We start from the raw sequence: 22044 nt of genomic DNA on the forward strand, positions 1-22044 counted from the left end.
GAAGAACCTTATTAAAAGGCACCAACTCCAACCATCCATGATCTATTTTGAAATTAAACCTCCTAATGGCACCATCAAGTGAAGAGTCAGTATATGCATTAACACCTACAAAGGTGGATGGGAAACTGATTGCTCCTGAGTCTCTCTGACAGCTCTGTTTATTACAAAGTTGTTCCTCATACTGAGCTAAATCTGTTTTCCTTTAACTCCCACCCACTGATCCTAAAACCCAGGCTGACCTACTCCCAGACTTGTACCTTTAAAAATGCACCATTGGGAGGGTGGGAGGGAGGGAGATGCATGAGGGAAGGGATGTGGGAACAGATGTATATGTATGACTGATTCACTTTGTTATAAAGCAGAAACTAATAAAAAAATAAAATAAAATAAAATAAAAATGCACCATTAATTAATTCACATATTTTGTTATGTCTTTAAAGTTTATTGTTGTGAATTTAGGAAGAAAAGTTATATTTCATACTGCTAGTTATAGTAACTATAGCAAAAAGTGTAGTGACCATGATATATAAAACAACAAACATTTAACCTCTAATAAATTTCAGAGGTATTTTTAATAACAAAGGTCTGACATTCTAACAAGATTCATGGGGCCTGAGGCATAGTTTGTATACATGTCTCAGGTATTCCAGGATATCAGAGAAGGTCACTAGGAGTCCTACTTGCATGAAAACTCCATCTTCCTTTCCCATCCCCAACACAGACAACCTGGGAGAAAAGGCTTTTTTATTTTTTTTACACAAACATTTGCAACCATTTTATTTATGTTAACCAAAATCTGGAAACACCTCAAATGCCCCTCAACAAGTGAGTAAATAAACAAGATAGGGGTATCCATGCAATGTAATACAACTCAGCAATAAAAATGAGCAAACTATTGATACATGCACAACATGGACAGATCTCAAACTTGTTGTACTAAGTGAAAGAAGCCAGAAATAAATTCTACATGTTGTATGATTTCATTTATGAGATATTACTAGCAAAGGTAAAACTATAAAGACAAAAGGGATTTGATTATATCTGATGAGCATAAGGATTCAGACTAGAACACAGAGAAGGGCAAGGCCAGGAGCTCCAACTTTTGGAGCGCAGAGAATTCACTCTGAGGTAACAGAGTTGGGATAAATGGGATACAGAGCTTGTAAGTATTTAACAAAATATTGTTTTATTAGGGACCTCAAAGGTCATCTGGCTCAGTTTAGGAGGAGACTTGCTAATAAAATGCTCTGCAAAGGAGATGGCAAATATGAAGGAGCAGACCAATTGCGGGAGGGAGGCTAGACATGTGTGTTTATACGCACCATGATCCCAAAACACATAGAGAAGGACAGAGTGGTACTTACTAGTGGGGACAAACCTTCCCTTAACTTCAAAAACCCCTATAATGGCACGAAGAGTCTGGATCAGGTGTATGAGGAGATAAGGTGAGAGCGGAAAAGCAGTAATAAAGAGCAGCAGCAGTAAAGAGAAGAAAAATAGGAACAGAGGCGCTGACAATAACTGCCCCAGGAGCAACAGTGCTGGTCACTCTTTGAATGAGGTGACGGTAGAAGCAACAAGGGCCCAATAACCTCCCACTGGCAGACTGGAAAGTAACATCAGCAGTAACAGTGGTGAAATAAACATGAGTAACTACTCAGAAGCTCGTCAGAGCCATCTGGAAGCAAAAAGGAAGGCAGGGGGCTTCCCTGGTGGCGCAGTGGTTAAGAGTCCGCCTGCCGATGCAGGGGACACGGGTTCGTGCCCCGATCCCGGAAGATCCCACATGCCGCGGAGCGGCTGGGCCCGCGAGCCATGGCCGCGGAGCCTGTGTGTCCGGAGCCTGTGCTCCGCAACGGGAGAGGCCACAGCAGTGAGAGGCCCGCGTACAGCAAAAAAAAAAAAAAAAAAAAAAAAAAGGAAGGCAGGAAGATTTAGAGGTAGTATTGATGGCATACTAACTATAGTGGGTGAAGGGGCTCAGAATCAACACACTCTGGAATTGTCAGTTAGGTTCCTGACTTCCCTAAGTAAGGTGAGCTATGAGAAAACAAAGGCTAATAGCTTTCAACAAACCTGAATTCACTTTGACAATTTTTCTACATGTGAGAGTCAAATCATAAGAAAATAGGCAGAAATCCAGGATTTGGCTAAATGATTAATATCTGGGCATTATCTATGACTCACTACATTTATATTTTTACATTTTAAAATTAAAATTTCCATATTACCCTACAATCTTAATTGGTGCTCATATTGAAGACTCTAAGGCACTAAAATACCCCTAAGTATAAAAGTATATTTTCAGTATATAGTAGTTACCAAGGCGAACAAGTATACCAATATATTTAAAGATATTTTAGCAGTTAATTTTAATAAATATCGACAGCACGCCTACTAAGCAAAAGGCATTATTTTAGCACAGAGAATCAAATTAAAAAAAGGACAATTTTTGTTGTTAAGGAAACAAAATAGAAGGAAGCTAATATTCCTTGACCATTTTCGTCAAGTAAGGTTTTATGTACCAAGCTAAAGACAGCATCACTGTTTCTGTCCCTATAAGGTTTGAAGTTTAGTGGAAGCTTCTCTCACAAGTGTTTATTTCATTAGGAATTTGGACTAGTAAATTAGCTAGTTGGCATGCTATTTATAGGTCTATTAGGAGCAATAACTATTCACTAGCTCGATGACTCTATGAAGGGTGCCAGCGCACAGACATACTTGTTAAATTTAAGACTCTCGTTCAGAGTACTCACTTCCAAAAATAAGGAGATCTCAGTTTAATTAAAAGATTATTTTGGAATCAAAGAATCTTTAGATAGAACGAATGCTGGAGCTTGCACAACTAAAATTCTTTCGCTACGCAAGAATTACTTTTTATAGTATCATCTAACCAGTACATAAGCATACATAATGATGAGAGTCTGGTATAATCAAGCAATGACTCCATTTGTATACAGCCATAATTGTTGGACAGTTTTTCCCTGTGAGTCAAAATCTGTTTCCCTGTAACTCTCTCTCACCTGTTTCAAACATGTTAAAAGGATACCATCTAACCACAGTACTACACCATCTGTTTTGAACATACATTTCTATTTTTGCAGTTCAAGATTTTGTTTGTTTTTACTTTTGTGAGATTCAATACGTGACTCACATTTAGCTCTAGTTCTACTAAAATAAGCAAGTTCTAGTCATAAAGTTAAATCCTCCTCTCCTGCACTATAGTGGACACTGTCATTCGTTTTGATGCATATGATCTAAAGTCCTTTTGTGTGTTGGAGGAGTCACCTTGGTGTGAGGTGAAGAACATTTCTCCTATAGGTGCTGATAACGTAGGAGGCAGTGGTGGGTGCTACAAGATTCCTGTTCCAGAAGTGGTATTTGTGCTGGAAGCAAGTGACCTTGAATTCTTAGTGAAGAAAGGGCATGGGTACAATCATGGCATTCATGATGATTTCCTAATCAAACTAGTACTGTAGCATGGTTTTAGGGCATTGTTCCTTAAGCTTAGCCTTGAGTATGGTTCTCTAATACTCCCAAAGGTTCTATAAGATATCCAATATCATTTTCTTAAAGTAATATTTTTTAAAAAATTCAAAATAATCACAAATTTACAAAAAAAGCTGCATGTCCAGCTGGCACCAAGAACTTTCTTCCCTAAACCATTTGAAAGTAAGATGCTGACATGATGACTCATCACCCATGGAATACTTTAGTGTGCATTTAGTATGTATTCTCCGATATAACCACACAACCATCAAAACCAGGAAATTAACATTGATACCTTGTTACTACCTGTTATGGGTAAAACTGTGTCCCCCCCCCCCACCAAAAGATATGTTTAAGTACCAATACTTCAGAGTGTGACTTTATTTGGGAATAGGGTCACTGCAGATATAATTAGTTAAGGTGAGGTCATGCTGGAGTAAAGTGTGGTACTAATCCAATATGGAATCCTGTTAAGAAGAGAGCCATGTGAAGGCACAGAGACACAGGGAGAGAATACCATGTGAAGATGGAGGCAGAAACTGGAGTGATGCATCTACAAACCAAGAAACCCCAAGGATTGCTGGCCATCACTAGCAGCTAGGAAAAAGACATAAAATCTCCCTCAGAAGAAACCAATCCTACTGACATGTTGATCTTGGACTTCCAACCTCCAGAACTGTGAGAGATTAAATTTCTGTTGTTTTAAGCCACCCAGTTGGTGGTGCTTTGTTATGGAAGCCCTAAGAAACTACCTAATTTCAAACCCCACCCAAGATTCACCAATTGTCCTAATAATGTGCTTTCCAGACAAAGGGTCTAGTTCAGAATCACATATTGCAACTAGTTAGGATGTCTCTTTAGTCTATCATTCTGAACAGTTCCTCGGCCTTTCCTTGACTTTTGAAGATTAAAGGCTAGTTATTTTGTAGAATGTCTCTAGATTTGAGTTTGTCTACTATTTCCTTGAGTTTAGATTCAGATCATGCATTTTTGGCAGAAATATCACAGAAGTGACACCATGTTCCTCTTAATGCATCAGATCAAGTAGCACACAATTTTGATTTCTGACATTACTGATGACATACAATTTGATCACTTGATCAAGACGGTGTCTGCCAGGTTTCTCCACTGTAAAGTTACTTTTTTTTTTTTTTGCCTTTAATCAATAAGTATTTTGTGGGGGCTTCCCTGGTGGTGCAGTGGTTGAGAGTCCGCCTGCCGATGCAGGGGACACGGGTTCGTGCCCCGGTCCGGGAAGATCCCACATGCCGCAGAGTGGCTGGGCCCGTGAGCCATGGCCGCTGAGCCTGCGCTCTGCAATGGGAGAGGCCACAACAGTGAGAAGCACGCGTACCGCAAAAAAAAAAAAAAAAGTATTTTGTGGGGACATAGTTTGAAACTATGTAAACAGTCCATTTTTCATCAACTTGCAATTTATTCACTTGTTTATTTATATTTGTGTGAACTCACTGTTTCCTATTTTATTCAGTGGGCTTTAATCCATATCTATCATTATTTTGATGCTCAAATTGTGCCTGATTTTGCTAATGGAAGTTCCTTCAAGCTGTCTACTACATCCTCTTGACATGTCTCCATTGTTTTTCAGCACTTCTTTCTTCCTGGGATAAGACTTATACAGCAGAAAAGGAGTTACAGATGTGGAAAGGGAGGAAACTAGAATAAATCCTGTGGCAATTGAACCAGAAAAATCATACATTTCTAATTCTAGGTCTGGGGCAAGGGAAGTTCAAGATGTTATCCCAGAAAGAAGGGATATTCAACATTGTCATCCCAGAAAGTCACTCAGGCTCTGACTTCCCATGTTGAGTTTCCTGCCCCCCAACTCCACTCCCACGTGAATGTCCTTTCCTTGGCTCCGTGTGGTCACGCACAAGCTCTAATGCCCTGTGCTGGGCTACCCACTCCAGTCTTGTGTATATTCTCTTCTCACCACATCTGGGCTCTGACTTCCCACACCGGGCCATTCTACCCCTCACCCCACCGTGTGGACTACCTCCTTATTCTGCTTGGGCTCCGATCCACACCAGGCCACCCCTTCTTGAGGACACCCTTCTCAGCTGGTTTAGGCTCTGAGCCCATTCAGCAGGCCACCTTGCTGTGTGAATTTCCTCCTTACTCTGTTTGGGCTCTGACTCTCTACACTAGGCTGTTGTCCTATGTGATGAACTCCTCCCGCTCGGACATCCTCCTCTGGGGCACTGCAGCTCACCTCCCCAACTCCCACCAGTGCAGTCTGCCATAGATTGAATGTCTGTGTCTCCCCCCAAATTCCTTTATTGAAACCCTAACCCCAATGTGATGGTATTAAGAGGTGGGGTTTTGGGAGGTGATGAGGACATGAGGGTGGAGCTCTCATGAATGGGACTAGGGCTCTTATAAAAGAGAACCCAGAGAGCTCCTTTGTCCCTTCCATCATGTAAGATTACAGTGAAAGTCAGCAGTCTGCAACCGGGAAGAGGGCTCTCACCAGAACCTGACCATGCTGGCACCCTGATCTTGGACTGCCAGCCTCCAGAACTGTGAGAAATGTATTTCTGTTGTTTATAAGCCACCCAGTCTATGGTATTCTGTTATGGCAGCCCTAATGGACTAAGACAAGTGTCTATATAGTTCTGCCCTATCTAATGACTTTAGGACTTAAGTGCTCGGAAGGAAATGGAAGAAGGGAGAGGATCTCAGTATCACAGTAATAAACTCCTTTTGTGCTTAATTGACAAGAGTCAGTTTCAAAAAGGAACTCTGATACACGTCATCTATATGGTACCAGTGCAATTAATTTTTTAAATCAAAATGTATAACTTTGTATTATTCCTGTTAAATTTTATACTATTGGTTTTGACCTATCATTTCAATATATTCTGATCTTGAGCTTGGCATTTACTTAATGTTATTAGTTGTCCTTGGTAACTGTCTGATACCTGGTAATTTTATAAATGTGTCATTTATTTTTGTCAAAGTTATTGATTAAAAGTGCACAGAAAGAGAGCCCTAAAGAACAAAGTCCTCTTTCTGACTTACTTCACTGTGTATGACAGACTCTAGGTCCATTCACCTCACTACAAATAACTCAATTTCATTTCTTTTTATGGCTGAGTAATATTCCATTGTATATATGTGCCACATCTTCTTTATCCATTCATCTGTTGATGGACATTTAGGTTGGTCCCATGTCCTGGCTATTGTAAATAATGCTGCAATGAATACTGTGGTACAGTACTCCTTTTGAATTATGGTTTTCTTAGGGTATATGCCCAGTAGTGGGATTGCTGGGTCATATGGTAGTTCTATTTTTAGTTTTTTAAGGAACCTCCATACTGTTTTCCCTAGTGGCTGTATCAATTTACATTCCCACCAACAGTGCAGGAGGGTTCCCTTTTCACCACACCCTTTCCAGCATTTATTGTTTCTAGATTTTTTGATAATGTCCATTCTGACAGCCATGAGGTAATACCTCACTGTACTTTTGATTTGCATTTCTCTAATGATTAGTGACATGGAATCTAAAAAAAAAAAATGGTACTGATGAACCTAGTTGCAGGGCAGGAATAAAGATGTAGACACAGAGAATGGACTTGAGGATACGGGGAGGGGGAAGGGTAAGCTGGGGTGAAGTGAGAGAGTGGCACGGACATATATACACTACCAAATGTAAAATAGATAGCTAGTGGGACACAGCTGCACAGCACAGGGAGATCAGCTCAGTGCTTTGCAATGACCTAGAGCGGTGGGATAGGGAGGATGGGAGGGGAGGGGATATGGGGACATATGTACGCATATGGCTGATTCACTTTAGTGTACAACAGAAACTAACATAGTATTGTGAAGCAATTATACTCCAATAAAGATCTATTAAAAAAAAAAAGAACAAAGTCCTGGATAATATAATGTAAGACAAAGCTTTAGACTGGCAGTGGGCCAGGGATGAAATTTTATTTTATCTTCCCATAAAGATATATGAGAAAATCTGTCAGATAACCTTGAGGAAATAAAGAGTGCTTGCTTATTCAACTTTTGTCTCTTACTGAATACTGAATGAACGAATGAATGAATGGATGAAGAATATGAGGTCCTCATTCGTGCTGAAATGCAACCGTGGAAGCAACGTTGCAAAACAAATCATCAAAATGTAGATCTGGTTAATCCATGATCAACATAATTAGGGTTTATATATCTGATGTAGCTTTTTGGGTTTTATGATTCCACAGATATAAACAATATGTCAAAAAGGTATGGTGTAATAATAATCTCTATGACTAATTATATTCCAAATCCTTTGTGATGGATAGACTCTTTCACACACACTCTCTCTCTCTTTACACAAACAAGTATAAGACAGGATGTAAAAATAATCACTAAATTGCTTAATGTAATCTGACTGATATAATAGTAAGCAGCAGAGCTGAAACTCAACCCAGGTAGCATTTGCTTAACTACTGCCTTATTAGGTTAACAAAATTGAACATTCATCAATATCTTTCTCTCCTAAAGTATATCATTCGAAGGGGCCAGGGCGTATAAAAACTATTCAAGCATAGCTGGTTTATATATTCATCTTTTTTTAAAGATAACTTTGTATCTTGCACGGACAGCATGGAATCATACCACAGTAGAAGTCCCATAACAATGCAAAACCACTAGATATTTAATTAATAAATTCTTATTATTTAGTCCTATTTATTCATTTTGAGATGTCATGGAAGAAAAGAAGGGGAAAAAAAGAAAGCCATACCTGCCTCTCAATAAGGAGGATTTTTAGATAAAATTTTTTGTCTATATAGACTCTATTTGCTTGGCACATGGAAATGCTCAAGAAAGGTTAGTTTTTTCTCTTTCTCATTCAACTTAATTAAACATTTACTGAGCATTCTCTATGTGCTGGGCGCTATGCAAGACAGGAGGTTTACAAACGCGTCAATTAATTTCTGCCCTCAATGATTTCTGTATGTGTATCCAGGGGTAGAAGAGGAGAGAAACTGAAGAAAGATCTTGTCTGCAAACACTTCACAGAACAGATAATGTCTGAAGGATGGGTACCAATTTATTGCCAGGAAAGCCAGCTCTACAATAGGGATCTTAAGAGTTCACCACATACTCTCTACAAAATGTGCTTCTAGGACATCACCAGTAAGCCAAATTCAGAAACTTTGGTTAATTCTCTATTCTGTGTACCTCCCCACAAAACAAAACTAAGAAGGGCAGTCTTTAGCACTGGTTACAAAGATCTATTAATACTAAACCTTAAGATTTATTCACATAATAAATTTTTACATTCCTATGCACAATTACCAAGCAAAAATGAATTTCCATAGTATCTATCATTATACAAAAAACAATTTGTTGACATGCTATCAATCCAATCACTAAAAAAATCCCAAAAACATCAAGTTGTTAGATGTTTAAAAATAACTTTTAATAGAAAAAAAACCAGAGAGATTCAACATAGTACTTCAATTTCATAAGTAATGAGGTATTTGTGCTAAAAGCCATTAGCAGTGACTTAAGACGGCAAAAATGAGGTATAGGTTAGAATCAGGTAGTATAAATAAACCTAACCAATGAGCAGAATGGCAAACTGAAAGGTGGTAAAAGGCAGGGAGCTACACTTTTATATATTTAAGAGTTGTGCATTGTCTAAAAGGACATGAAATAAGACAAAAGGTAAGTTAAGACAGACATCAGATCCTGTATTAGACTCAGAAAGAATGGTATGGAACAATAAAAAATGATCACATTAAATAAAGTATATTATTTTCATTATAAATATGAAACATATTTTAAAAAACAAATATTGAAAAGTCCTTGTTTCTGGCCCATAACAATTTCTTTTCTTTTCTTTTTTTTTCTTCTTTTTCAGGGGTGGAGGCAAGAGAGAGAAGCTATGCAATGCATTTAAAAGAATGTTTGTTACATTTTATTGAACATTTCTAGATGTTTGAAGTAGGGAGATTTTCAGATTAACAGGTGAGCACATGGTAACAGAAAAGGAAGACTTCACTGATCCTTCCAAACTGTAAACTGGATATTAACTATTTTATAATCTCCTTCAATGGCTCTTCCTCACCTTTATAATAAAGTTCTTAGTATGGTAGTCAAGCCATTTCAAGAGATGACTATATTTTCAGATTCATCTCTGTCCATATCCCCTTTATACAACTTTTTGTTTTGTTTTGTGTTTAGCTATTCCAATCTCTTTGCAGTTATTCAAATAAATCAAGTTGCTCTTTCCTTCTGTTGCTTTTGTACACTATTCTCTCTGCCTAAAACACTTTCTTGAGACCCTTTTGTCCATTTGGCCAACTGGTATTTTCCTGAAAGACAAGGATGTGTCACTTTTTCTTTGAAGGGTTTTTTCCCTGACATAATCACTCTGTGATTAGTCCTCCTATGCTCTCACAATACCCTATGCATATTTCTAATGATTCTTTTTATATTGTACAATTGTTAATTTTCCCCCCTTTCCCCTACCACACTGTGTTCCTGAATGGCAGGAACTGTGTCATAGTCTTCTCTGAATCCTTTGCAGCTGGTACAGTATACCTCAGCAGGGACTTTGTAAATTCATGAAAAAAAATATTAGCAGTTTTATCTATCTAAGCAGTATGCTATATAGTTGGAAAAAGGTACTATATTGAGCTCTGCCCATAACTAGCTGTATCTCACAAATTCTGAACCTCCAATAAAATAGGGGAATTATTTAGATCTCTAATGTTCCCTGTGATTCTTCAACTTAGTTTTGGTTTCTATAAATTCTTGTTGGTAATAAAACTACTTTAAAAAGCACAGTCTTTAATTCAAATGCTTATTAATTTACACTGGATTTACCTCAATTCTTTAGGTTTTACTACAGAGGTTTTCTTAGTATGGTGGCTGTGAAAAGAAAAGCTTTCCTAACTTGATGGCCTCTGTCAGTTTCATTGGCACATGATTTTCCTCCCTTAACACTTTCTCTTTCTCTTTTTCATATACTGCATCCACTTCTACCTATACTCTTACTTTTTACCTAGCTCAAGAACTAGGTCAAGAAGATGACTGCCATGTGATAGAAATAGTGATGGCAAAGAGCAAAAAAAGGGAGGAGAGGATGAGCCCCAGCAGTCCTTAGCCTTTTCTCGTCCTGTCTTCTCTTGCTTGGACTGAGGGCATGCTGGTCTTCACAAAGACTTCAACCCAGTCTCTTGTTTACTACTACCTTTCATCTATATCCCATCTTTTCATTTTGGACAAACAAAAACATAAAGAGGGGAGAGCCTTTTACTTTCTGTATGGTTCCTGCTAAAGTTTCCTGTGTTTTTAAAACTTTGCTCAGTAGTAATTTTAAGACAAAGTCTCCACTCTCATAATCTGATGTATAGAGAGAAGAGTCTCCATTTTCTCCTGAAGCAAAGAAATGTGTCCCTGCCTTAAAATCCTTCACATGATAGTCAATTCCTATTAATAGGATACTGTTAGCACTACAGGCACATTATAAACTAGATAGGCTTTTTTGGTTCTGATTGAAGGGATAAGTGCCACATAAAAAATCAATTTAATTGATTTTATGAGGGAAGGGGTTTACAAATTACAGTTACAAATTGACTTTTAAAATATAAGTTATTTAAAATTCAAAGTCTGGTTATCCAATTGCAATGATCAGTTTTTGCATTTTAAGTCACACTAAAACAGTAATGAGTATCCTCATTTGCAGATGTGTTTGAAAAGACCAATGTTATATTAGTTAAAATGCTTCCATCATAAACAATATTTATTGAAAACAATTTGAAAAGAGATGTACAAATAAACCTAAGGTGTGTGCTCTACTAAAAACTTACATTCTAAGAGGTACCCAGTATAAAAATGAAGTTATTTTTATGAAAACCTAATTGACAAGTAAAGATAGGCAAAGTTTATTATACTGCTTATAAATTCTACTACCTGGTTTCTTTTAAGCTCATAATATGTGGACCATTCCTATTTGTGAAGTTACCAAATAACTGCCGCTCAAAAGATTTAAATTAACTTAGAGAAAGTGCTAACTCTAAGACATGTAAGGTTTAAATGGCAGGTTAAAAGTTTTAATTGTAATTATTGAGCTAACTGCTTCTCTAGAAAGAGTTAGATCTATTTCTTCTTTGCTTGCATTGACTTGACAGCCCAGGTTAAATGGGGGGGAGGTACCATAAGTCTTGGTTTGCCTGGGACAATCTTGGCTGACACTAATTGCTGTGGAGTAATTGCTAGGGTCCACTTTCACTCTTAAAGTATCCTGGTTTGGATGATAAAGCATACGGTCCCCCCACTTCTAACGTGCTCTTTTCAAATGAAAGTAATAACCATTAGATAGGTACCCAATATGTGGAAGGCCAAGAACTGAAGGGAATACAAAGGAATGTAAGAAATGGTATCTGCCCATAAAGTCCTTATTAAAACTTAGTTGGAGAGACTGAATAAACATTCCAAGTTAAACATACAAAATTTAAATGGCTTTTCAAAATACTAACTGGAAGAAATATTACAAAAAAGTACATTCTTGCTAAATGAATGGCACGATAATTGGTGTTTTGGGCTTTCACAGGAGATGGGGTCACTTTCTATTAAACACCACTACAGTACCCACCATCACCACTTACTCAGTGCCTTATTATGTGCCAGGTCTGGTTTAGAGTGCTTTATAAACATATTACTCAACCCTCACAATTATCCTATGAGGTGTGTTATTATGCACAGGGATAGGAATTTTACTGAGAAAGGTACCTGATAGAGGTTAAATAACATGCAAAAGTTCATACAGCCAGTTAAGTGGCAGAGTTGGGGTTTAAAACCAGGTTCTCTAATTCCAAAGCTAGTGACCTTTTTATTGCTCTCATCTTCACACAGAGTGGTGGTTCTCAGCTAGGGGTGATTTTGCCTCCCAGGGAACATTTGGTGATATCTGGAGACATTTTTGTTTGGCACAAATGTGTGTGTGTGGGGGGGGTTGTTGGCTAGTAAGTAGTGTGGAAGGGATGCTTACTAAAGACTTTATAAAAAACCTTTTAAAGATAAGATCTGAGCTCAGTCTGGAAGCATTTGGATAGGCTGGGGTAGTGGTGATATGGGTAAATTCTAGATAAGAAGCAGAATACAGTAAGTACAAGAAAGGTTCAGAGACGGTGAATAAACCAACTTAGCAAGATTGAAGGGAAACAGTATTGAAAGGAAAGTGGGAAGCAAGCAAAAGATGAAATGATCTTTGAAAAAGACTAAGGAACCTGAACTAGATTCACTGAAGATTTCTGAGCAGGGGAGTGACATTATAGTAGGATTAATCAAGAAACCAGGGCAAAGAGACTAATTAAGATGCTACTGTAATAGTTATGCCATAACGTATTCAGAGTTTGTGCCTTGTTGTGGTGGTAGTGAGAAAGAAAGGAAGAAACTACAAGCACATACACTTTTATGTATCATAAATTTTAGTCTTGTCTCAAATGACAATAACCATTCTTACCTGTAATGCACTGAAACTGTCCATCTTCTCTTCTTATTGTAAATGCTTCCCCTGGGTTAACTTGTACCAGGATAACCTTAAAATGAGGGGAAGAAGTATTAATCAAAAGAGCAACACAGTAAATCAGTATATCAAGATATTAAATGTTGCTAGGAAGAGAGTAGATGTGAGCTATTTAATCATATGGAACTGGGAAGGAAAATAGGGATTACATATTTGTTGAAAAGTATTAATTACTTCATTTTTCTGGAGGTCAGACTCAAGCCAAAAGTAAGGGAATAAAAAAAGACAGAGGCACAATTTTATTGGAAAGTCAATAAATTTCACTCTGAAACAAAGATGGAGTCAAACTACCGAATATTTGGATCATCTATGCCTACTTCACCAATTGTAAACTATTGTGTTTTTCTAAAAATAAAGTATAAATTGATAGGTAGAGAATAAGATGGCACCCCTGAATTAGTATGACATCTCAAATTAGCAATATATTTAAAAATATGTTAAATTAATCCCATAATTTTGAGTAGTTTTCTTTTTATTTTATAGGTAATACACACTAATCTTATGACATCTGAAAAACAAAAAACTGGAAAAAAACTGAAGTCCCTCCATCCTAATAAACATTGTTAGCATTCTCATAAATTTCTTAGTCTTGTTCTCTATGCATAGGCTTAATTTCCCCCCTTAAATATAAGGGGGAAAAATAAGACCTCCAATTCTGTGTCTTTTTTTGGTTTAATATTAAAAAAAGACTTTTCCATGTTATTATTCAAAGTATGTCATCGAATGTTTATACCATCAACTACTTAACCATTCTCTTAATTAAAGAATTTAGGTAGTGAGCATTTTGGTATGTAGTTTTCCCATCTCTATAATTAGTATTATTTCCTTATGATATATTCCCAGAAATAGAATTCCCGTATCTGTTGGTAAACTACTTTTTAAAAGGGTTTTACAAATTCACATTCCTCCTCAGTCTATGAGAACACCATTTAACCACATTCTCTGCACCCCTAAAAATTATAGTTTTAAAATCTTTGCTACCTTGATAGATGAAAACAGTATATTACTATCATTTAATTTGCACTTTTTTGATTATTAATGAGGTTAAATTCTATCTTTACATTTGCTACTGGCTCTTTTGTAAACTGGCTGTCTGTCATCTTAATCTTTTGGGGTCTTAAATGTTCTTAGCAATTCATATGAATTATCTGAATAATAATGGTAGTAATAATAATAATATACTATATTATGCTGCAAATATTTTCCCATTTTGTCTTCTCAAATTTTTTAATTGTTTATTTTCCTGTAGCCAATGTTACCTATTTTTTCCTTTGTGACACCTTCTATTGCTTCTAAAGTTAACTTGTGGCTGGCTATCAAGCACTTGAAATGTGGCTTGTCTTTGTCTATATGGAGATGTGCCACAGGTGTAAAATACACACTGGATTTCAAAGACTTAGTACAAAAGAACCCAACCATGTAAAATATCTTGTTGTTAATTTTTATATTGATTACATATTGAAATAATATTCTGGACATATTTGGTTAATAAAAAATTATTACAATTAATTTTTCCTGTTTTTACTTTTTAATGTGGCTACTAACATTTTTTAAATTACTTATGTGATTGGCATTATATTTCCATTGGACAACGCTGACCTACAGGTTTGATAAAAATGGTAGTTTTTCTTTTCTTCTAGTTTTATATAATTTAATTGCTTATATTTAGTTCTTTAAGGCACCTCAAATTTATCTGGAGAAGATCCAAAAATATTTTTCTTCCTTAGAGAGCTAACCAATACAATTTGCTAAATTTAAGATAGCTCCTTTAGCACACAATATACTCTTCTGGCCTGTCTCATGCATAACACTGTCTACTTTGGCAAAAGTAGCTTTGGAAATATGTTTTTATTTTAATCATTTTAAACACTGTAACCTTAGAAATGTGTTTTCTGATGGTGTACCTCGATTACTACTCTTCTTCAAACATTTCTTTGACATTGACTGGTGATAAGTGCTATGACAGAAGTTAAGCACTATCAGAGCACACAGGACCAAGTACTTAAATTAGTCTGTTACCTGAGCATGTGTGTGTATACATGTATATGCACGTGTGTGTGTGTGTTAGTGTATTTAATGGCTTTCTAGAGAATGTAAAAGTGAAGCTGAGTCCTGAAGACTGAGAAGGAACTAGCTAGGCAAGAAGAGTGGGAAGGCCTTTAAGGTATAGAGAAGAGCAAATGCAAACCTCCATGAAAGGAAACATCATCAATAGTTTATCAAATTCAATGAACCAAAAGAAGTTCTATAGTTCTATATGGTTGGAGAATGGGGCAGGCGGAGATAAGGGTTGGGGAAACGATGCAGGAAAAAGGTTAGAAATATGGGGAAAGGTAGACAGGAGTTGGCTTAAGAAGGGTCTTGTGAGCCATTCTAAGGGCAAGGAAGAGTTACGTAAGCAGGTAATGCTATGGTGGATCGCCCTGGCTGCAGTGTAGCAACCAGATATAGGAAGAACTCTTCATCAGGAGGTTACAACAGTCATCTAAGTAGGCTTCTTTTAATGCATTAATTTCTATTTTCAACTTTTATTATTTCCTTTCTTCTGTTTTCCTTAGGCTTACCATGTTGTTTTTCTAACTTTTTCAGTTGAATACTCTATTTTATTCTTTCTTTAGTAATATATGCACTTAAAACCATGAATTTTACTCAGTTTAACCATAGAGAATATTTTCACTATTGTTTTTTAGATTTTCTGCCATTTACTTCTTCATTCCCTCTGTGATCCAACAGTTGTTTTAAAGAAAACTTAAAATTTTGAAAGTGGGCTGGAGGATTTTCAGTTTGTTTTTATTTCCAATACATTTTTTTAATCAATCTCAAACAAATCCATGGTTCTTTAAAAAATTTTTTAACCCATTATGTTTCTTTCACTCCTTTCCTTATTAGTGTTAGAACTTAGTAGAGGTAGTGAATTACTGAAGGATGATACCTGAGGCCAGCACTGCGTTAAAGCACAGGAGTTCTTAACCTGGGGGCCATAGATATCTATTCAAAGGGTTTGTGAACCACACAGAATTATATATGAAATTCTCTGTAGATATTACAATTTTCTACAGAAGGGTTCACTATTTTCATTAGATTTCACTAAATTCTTAATGGGGTTCAAGACCTAAAGTAGTGCTTACTGTGTCACACTATGCTGTCTGCTTTACATGTATGTTACCTCTTTTAATTATGATCCTCTATCAGTACTGGTTGTACTATGGAATTCTATAAAATACTAATAATTCCTGTAATGAATTCATTCACTACAAAGTTGGGAAAAAGAAATAAAACTAAGAAAACCAAACATGGTACACATACAACTGATATACCCTGATATTAAGTAAAAAAGGATAAACTCTTTTAAATTATAATAAGATGTTCAGGAAAATGGTAGGAGGTTAAATTTATTCATTTATCTAAAAATCATTTATTAAACACCCACTGTGTGGTACCTACTCTTATATGCACTATGAACATCAAGAAGAAAAATAAATCACGGTCCAAGGACTCAAGGAATACACAGTCTTGTGAAACAGGCAAGTACTCAGCCAATTAACTGTACAGTGTAATAAGAGATGTAACAGAGATATGAATAATGTACTATAGGTTCCACTCAGCCCACAATGATGAAGGAAGATTCCTGGAGGCGATGATAGCTATATAATGTTCAGAGGGACAACCAAGAATTAACAAGCTAAAGATGGGGAGAGAACATTCCAGGAGAGAGCACACAATAGCATGTATGAAGTCATGGGGGTGAAAGAGATCACGGATAATTTTTTTTTAAACATCTTTATTGGAGTATAATTGCTTCACAATGGTGTATTAGTTTCTGCTTTATAACAAAGTGAATCAGTTATACATATACGTATGTCCCCATATCTCTTCCTTCTTGCTTCTCCCTCCCACCCTCCCTATCCCACCCCTCTAGGTGGTCACAAAGCACCGAGCTGATTTCCCTGTGCTATGTGGCTGCTTCCCACTAGCTATCTATTTTACGTTTGGTAGTGTATATATGTCCATGCCACACTCTCACTTTGTCCCAGCTTACCCTTCCCCCTCCCCGTATCCTCAAGCCCATTCTCTAGAAGGTCTGTAAATTGATCATGGACAACTTGAAAATGGGAAGAAGTATGGCATAGCTAAAGTCTAAACTAGTTTGAGAAATGCAATGGAAAGAGATAAAATTGGGAGGATAAGCAGGGGCTAGATCATGAAGATCCTTAAATATAAAGCTAAGGAGTTAAACCTTTAGGCAAGGCTATTAAACAGGAAAGGGTCCTATTCAAATTTCATCTTTACCCCAACTTTTATTCTATAATATTTCAAATGTACAGAAAAACTGCAGGATTGATTCAATGAATGCCCATATATCCCTCACCTAGATTCACCAATTGTTAATGGGTTGCCATATTTGCTCACTCTCACACTCACTCTTTTTTTGATATACCATTTTAGAATACCTGAGTGGAGTTAAGTTTGATCACTTGGTTTTAGGTGATTATCTCTTAGATGTCTCTATTATAAAGATACCATTTCCCTTTGAAAGTAATAAACAATCAATATGGTGATACTTTGAGACTCTCTGAATATTCTATTTCCTAACAGTCTTTCACCCAATGGTTTCAACATTACTACTAAACATTATTGTGGTAGCTGTAAAATGGCAATTAAAAAAACCCCATTCTTTCTGTAGTTACTAGTTAGCATTCTTCTATTAAGAAGAGACTTCTTTTCTGAATTCTTCCCCTTATCCTACACCCCAACTTTACATGTTTCTTAGTATGAGTATGGGCTCATGGATTCTTTTAAAAATTGATGTTATTATAATCCATTAGTGTCACTATTAATATTTTCAGTGAGGTGAAATTCACATATTAATTATAAATCAATATTAAAGTGTACAATTCTAGGCATTTAGTACATTCACAATGTTGTGCAACCACCACCTCTTCTAGTTTCAAAACATTTTACTACACTATTTCCATTCAGGAATCACTCTACTTTTTCCCTCTTTAAGACCCTGATAACCACCAATTTGCCTTCTGTCTCTATGGATTTACCCATTTCTATGTATCATATAAACAGAATCATACAATATGTGATCCTTTATGACTGGTTTCTTTCACTTAGCATTAACGTTTTTAAGGTTCATCCAGGCTGTAGCATGTATCAGTACTTCCTTTTATGGTTAAATAGCATTCTACTGTATGGATATACTACAATTTATGTATCCATTCTGTATCCACACTAATAAACAACTGGACTGTTTTCAACCTTCTGGTTATTGAGAATCGTGCTATGGTAAACATTCATGTACAAATATTTGAGTTCCTCTTTTCAATTTTGGGGGTATGCACCCAGGAGTGGAACTGCTGGGTAATATAGTAATGCTACATTTAACTTTTTGAGGAACCACCACATGCTCCTTATGCAGCTGCATCATTTCACATGCCCAGTAACAATATACAAGGATTCCAATTTCTCTAGACTCTTGCCAATGCTTGTTATTTTGATTATAGATATCCAGTGGATATAAAGTAATATCTCACTGTGGTTCTGATTTGCATTTCCCTAACATCCCTGACAAATGATGTCGAGCATTGTGTCATGTGTTTCTTGGCTATCTGTATATCTTCTTGGGAGAAATGTGTATTCAAGTCATTTGCCCAATTTAAATTGTGTTGTCTGTTTTTGTTGAGTTGTAAAAGCTCTTCATATACTGTGGATACTAGACCCTTATCAGACACAAGATTTGAGAATATTTTATCCCATTCTGGAAGTTGTCTTTTCACTTCCTTCATAATGTTCTTTTTATGTACAAGCATTTTTAATTTTGATGAAGTACAATTTATCTAATTTTTTTTTGCTGTTGTTGTTGCTTGTAAGTTTGGTGTCCTATCTAAGACTCCACTTAGAGTCCAAGGTCATGAAGATGAACTCTTCCTTTCTTCTAAGAGTTTTATAGTTTTAGCTTATTTAGGTTGTTGATTCATTTCAGTTCCCTTTTCTATATGGTGTGAAGTAGTGGTGTAATTTCATTCTTTTGCATGTGGATATCCAGTTGTCCCAGCACCGTTTTGTGAAGAGACTATTCTTTCCCCACTGAACAGTTTTGGCACCCTTGTCTGAAACAAATTGGCCATAGAGATATGGGTTTATTTGTGGACTCTCAATTCTATTCCATTGGCCTATATATATCTATTCTTATGCCAGTACCATACTATTTTGACTACTGTAGCTTTGTAGTAGGTTTAAAGTCAAGAAGTTTTAGTTGTTGAACAACTTTGTTGTTCTTTTTCAAGATTGTTTTGGCTATTGGGGCCCCTTGCAATTCCATATGAATTTAAGGATCAGCTTCTTCATTTCTGCAAACAAGGCCGCTGGAATTTTAATAAAGATTGTATTGACTCTGTGCCTTCCTTTGGTCAGTGTTACCATCTTTACAATATTAAGTTTTCCAGTCCATGAACATGGGATGTCTTTTTATTTAGTTAAGTCATCTTTAATTTCTTTCAGCACATTTCTGTAGTTTTCCACATACAAGTCTTTCACCAACTTGGGAATATTTATTACTATGTATTTTATTCTCTTGGATGCTACTGTAAATGGAATTTTAATCAAAAATCTCTCAATGAAGAAAAGCCCAGGAGCAGATGGCTTCACTGGTGAATTTTACCAAACATTTTAAGAAGAACTAATGGCGGGCTTCCCTGGTGGCGCAGTGGTTGAGAGTCCGCCTGCCGATGCAGGGGACACGGGTTCGTGCCCCTATCCCGGAAGATCCCACATGCCGCGCAGCGGCTGGGCCCGCGAGCCATGGCCGCGGAGCCTGTGTGTCTGGAGCCTGTGCTCCGCAACGGGAGAGGCCACAGCAGTGAGAGGCCCGCGTACAGCAAAAAAAAAAAAAAAAAAAAGAAGAACTAATGGCAATCCTTTTCAACCTCTTCCAAAAAACTGAAGAGGAGGGAATACTCCTAAACTCATTTTATGAGACCAGCTTTACCCTGATACCAAAGCCAGAAAAGGATACTACAAGAAAAGCACACTACAGGCCATTATTCCTGATGAATATAGATGTAAAAATTCTCCACAAGATACTAGCAAACCAAATTCAGCAGCACATTGGAAAATTCATTTGCGAGACGAAAGCTGAGCTAAAGGCAATGAATAGCAGAATGAATAATGCAGAAAAATGAATAAGTGATCTGGAAGATAGAATAATGGAAATCATCCAATCAGAACAGCAGACAGAAAGCCAAATGAGAAAAAAAATAAAAGCAATATAAGAGACCTATGGGATAATATAAAGCATGCCAATCTATGCATTAATAGGAATTCCAGAAGGAGAAGACAGAGAAAAGGATATTGAAAATATATTTGAAGAAATTATGGCTGAAAACTTCCAACTTAAAGAAAGAAACAAATATTCAGACACAGGAAGCACAGAGGGTCCCAAACAAGATGAACCCAAACAGACCTACACCAAGACATATAATAAAAATGGCAAAAATTAAAAAAAGAGGATTCTAAAGGCAACAAGAGAAAAACAAAGAGTTAATTAAAAGGGAACCCCCCGTAAGGCTATCAGGTGATTTCTCTACAGAAATGCTGCAGGCCAGAAGGGAGTGGCGAAACATATTCAAAGTCTTGAAAGGGAAAAATCTGCAACCTAGAATACTCGACCCAGCAGAATTATCATTTAGAATAGAAGGAGAGAGAGAAAGAATTTCTCAGACAAGCAAAAACTGAAAGAATAAAGTAATACTAAACCTACCCTAAAATAAATATTGAAAGGTCTTCTCTAAATATAAAAGAAGAAGATACAGAAAAGAGGAAGTAACAGTTGGAAAGTAAATCACTTAAATAAGCCAGTATACAGATCAAAAAGAAAAAAAACCTATTTGTGGAAGTAATGATAAACACAAGGAACAGCAAAAGGATAAACATGAAGATGTAAAAGAGGACATCAAAATCATAAAATATAGAGGAGGAGAGTAAGAAAATGTAGATTCTTCTTTTTTAGAATGTGTTTGAGACTATATGATTATCAGTCTAAAGCAAGCAGATGGAGGAAGGGGTTAACATACTTGAAAAACAGGGTAACCACAAATCAAAGTCAGCAGCACATTAAAAGGACTATTCATCATGATCAAGTGAGATTTATCGCTGGGCACAAGGATGGTTCACCATACACAAATCAATACACGTGATACATCACCTTGATAGAATGAAATTAAAAAGATCATCTCAATAGACGAGGAAAAAGCATTTGACAAAATTCAACATCTGTTCATCATAAAAGCTCTGAACAAATTAGGTATAGAAGGAAAGTATCTCAACATAATAAAAGCCATATATGACAAGCCCATGCAATGGTGAAAAGCTGAAAACTTTTTCTCTAAAATAAGGAACAAAACAAGGGTGCCCACGTTTACCACTCCTTTTCAACACAGTACTAGAAGTCCAAGCCAGAGCAATCAGGAAAGAAAAGGTAATAAAAGACATCAAAATTGGAAAGGAAGAAGTAAAACTTTCTCTTTTGGCAGATGACATAATTTTATACACAGAAAATCTTAAAAGACTCCCCCCCAAAAAACTGTTAGGTCTAATCAACAAACTCACTGAAGTTGCAGGATACAAAATTCTCATGCAAAAACAGTATCATTTCTATACAGTAATAGTGAATTATCTGAAAAAATTTAAAAAACTGTCCCATTTACGATAGTATCAAAAACAATAAAATACTTAGGAATAAATTTAACCAGGGAGGTGAAGGATCTCTACGCTGAAAACTACAAAACATTTATGAAAGAAATCAAAGAAGACACAAATAAATGTAAAGGTAACCTGTGTTCATGGATTAGAAGAATTAATATTGTTAAAATGCACACACTACCCAAAGCTATCAATAGATTCACTGCAATCCCCATGAAGATTCCGATGGCATTTTTTTTTACAGTAGAAAAAAATATTCCTAAGATTTATATGGAACCACAAAAGACCCCAAATAGCCAAAG

The 22044-nt window shown here is 36.4% G+C and overlaps 1 protein-coding gene across 7 annotated transcripts in view; it reads right to left on the minus strand.

The window, feature by feature from the left end:
- FNDC3A (fibronectin type III domain containing 3A) overlaps window positions 1-22044 on the minus strand; it is a 169571-nt gene that overhangs the window by 93464 nt on the left and 54063 nt on the right. For all 7 annotated transcript variants that reach the window (XM_081215165.1, XM_081215164.1, XM_081215166.1 and 4 more), the window contains one exon: window positions 12974-13049. In XM_081215165.1, the coding sequence (XP_081071291.1) occupies window positions 12974-13049 (76 nt within the window). The remainder of the gene's footprint in view (window positions 1-12973; window positions 13050-22044) is intronic.

Source organism: Mesoplodon bidens (assembly GCF_964165515.1).
Source record: "Mesoplodon bidens genome assembly, chromosome: 17".
NCBI lineage: Eukaryota > Metazoa > Chordata > Mammalia > Artiodactyla > Ziphiidae > Mesoplodon > Mesoplodon bidens.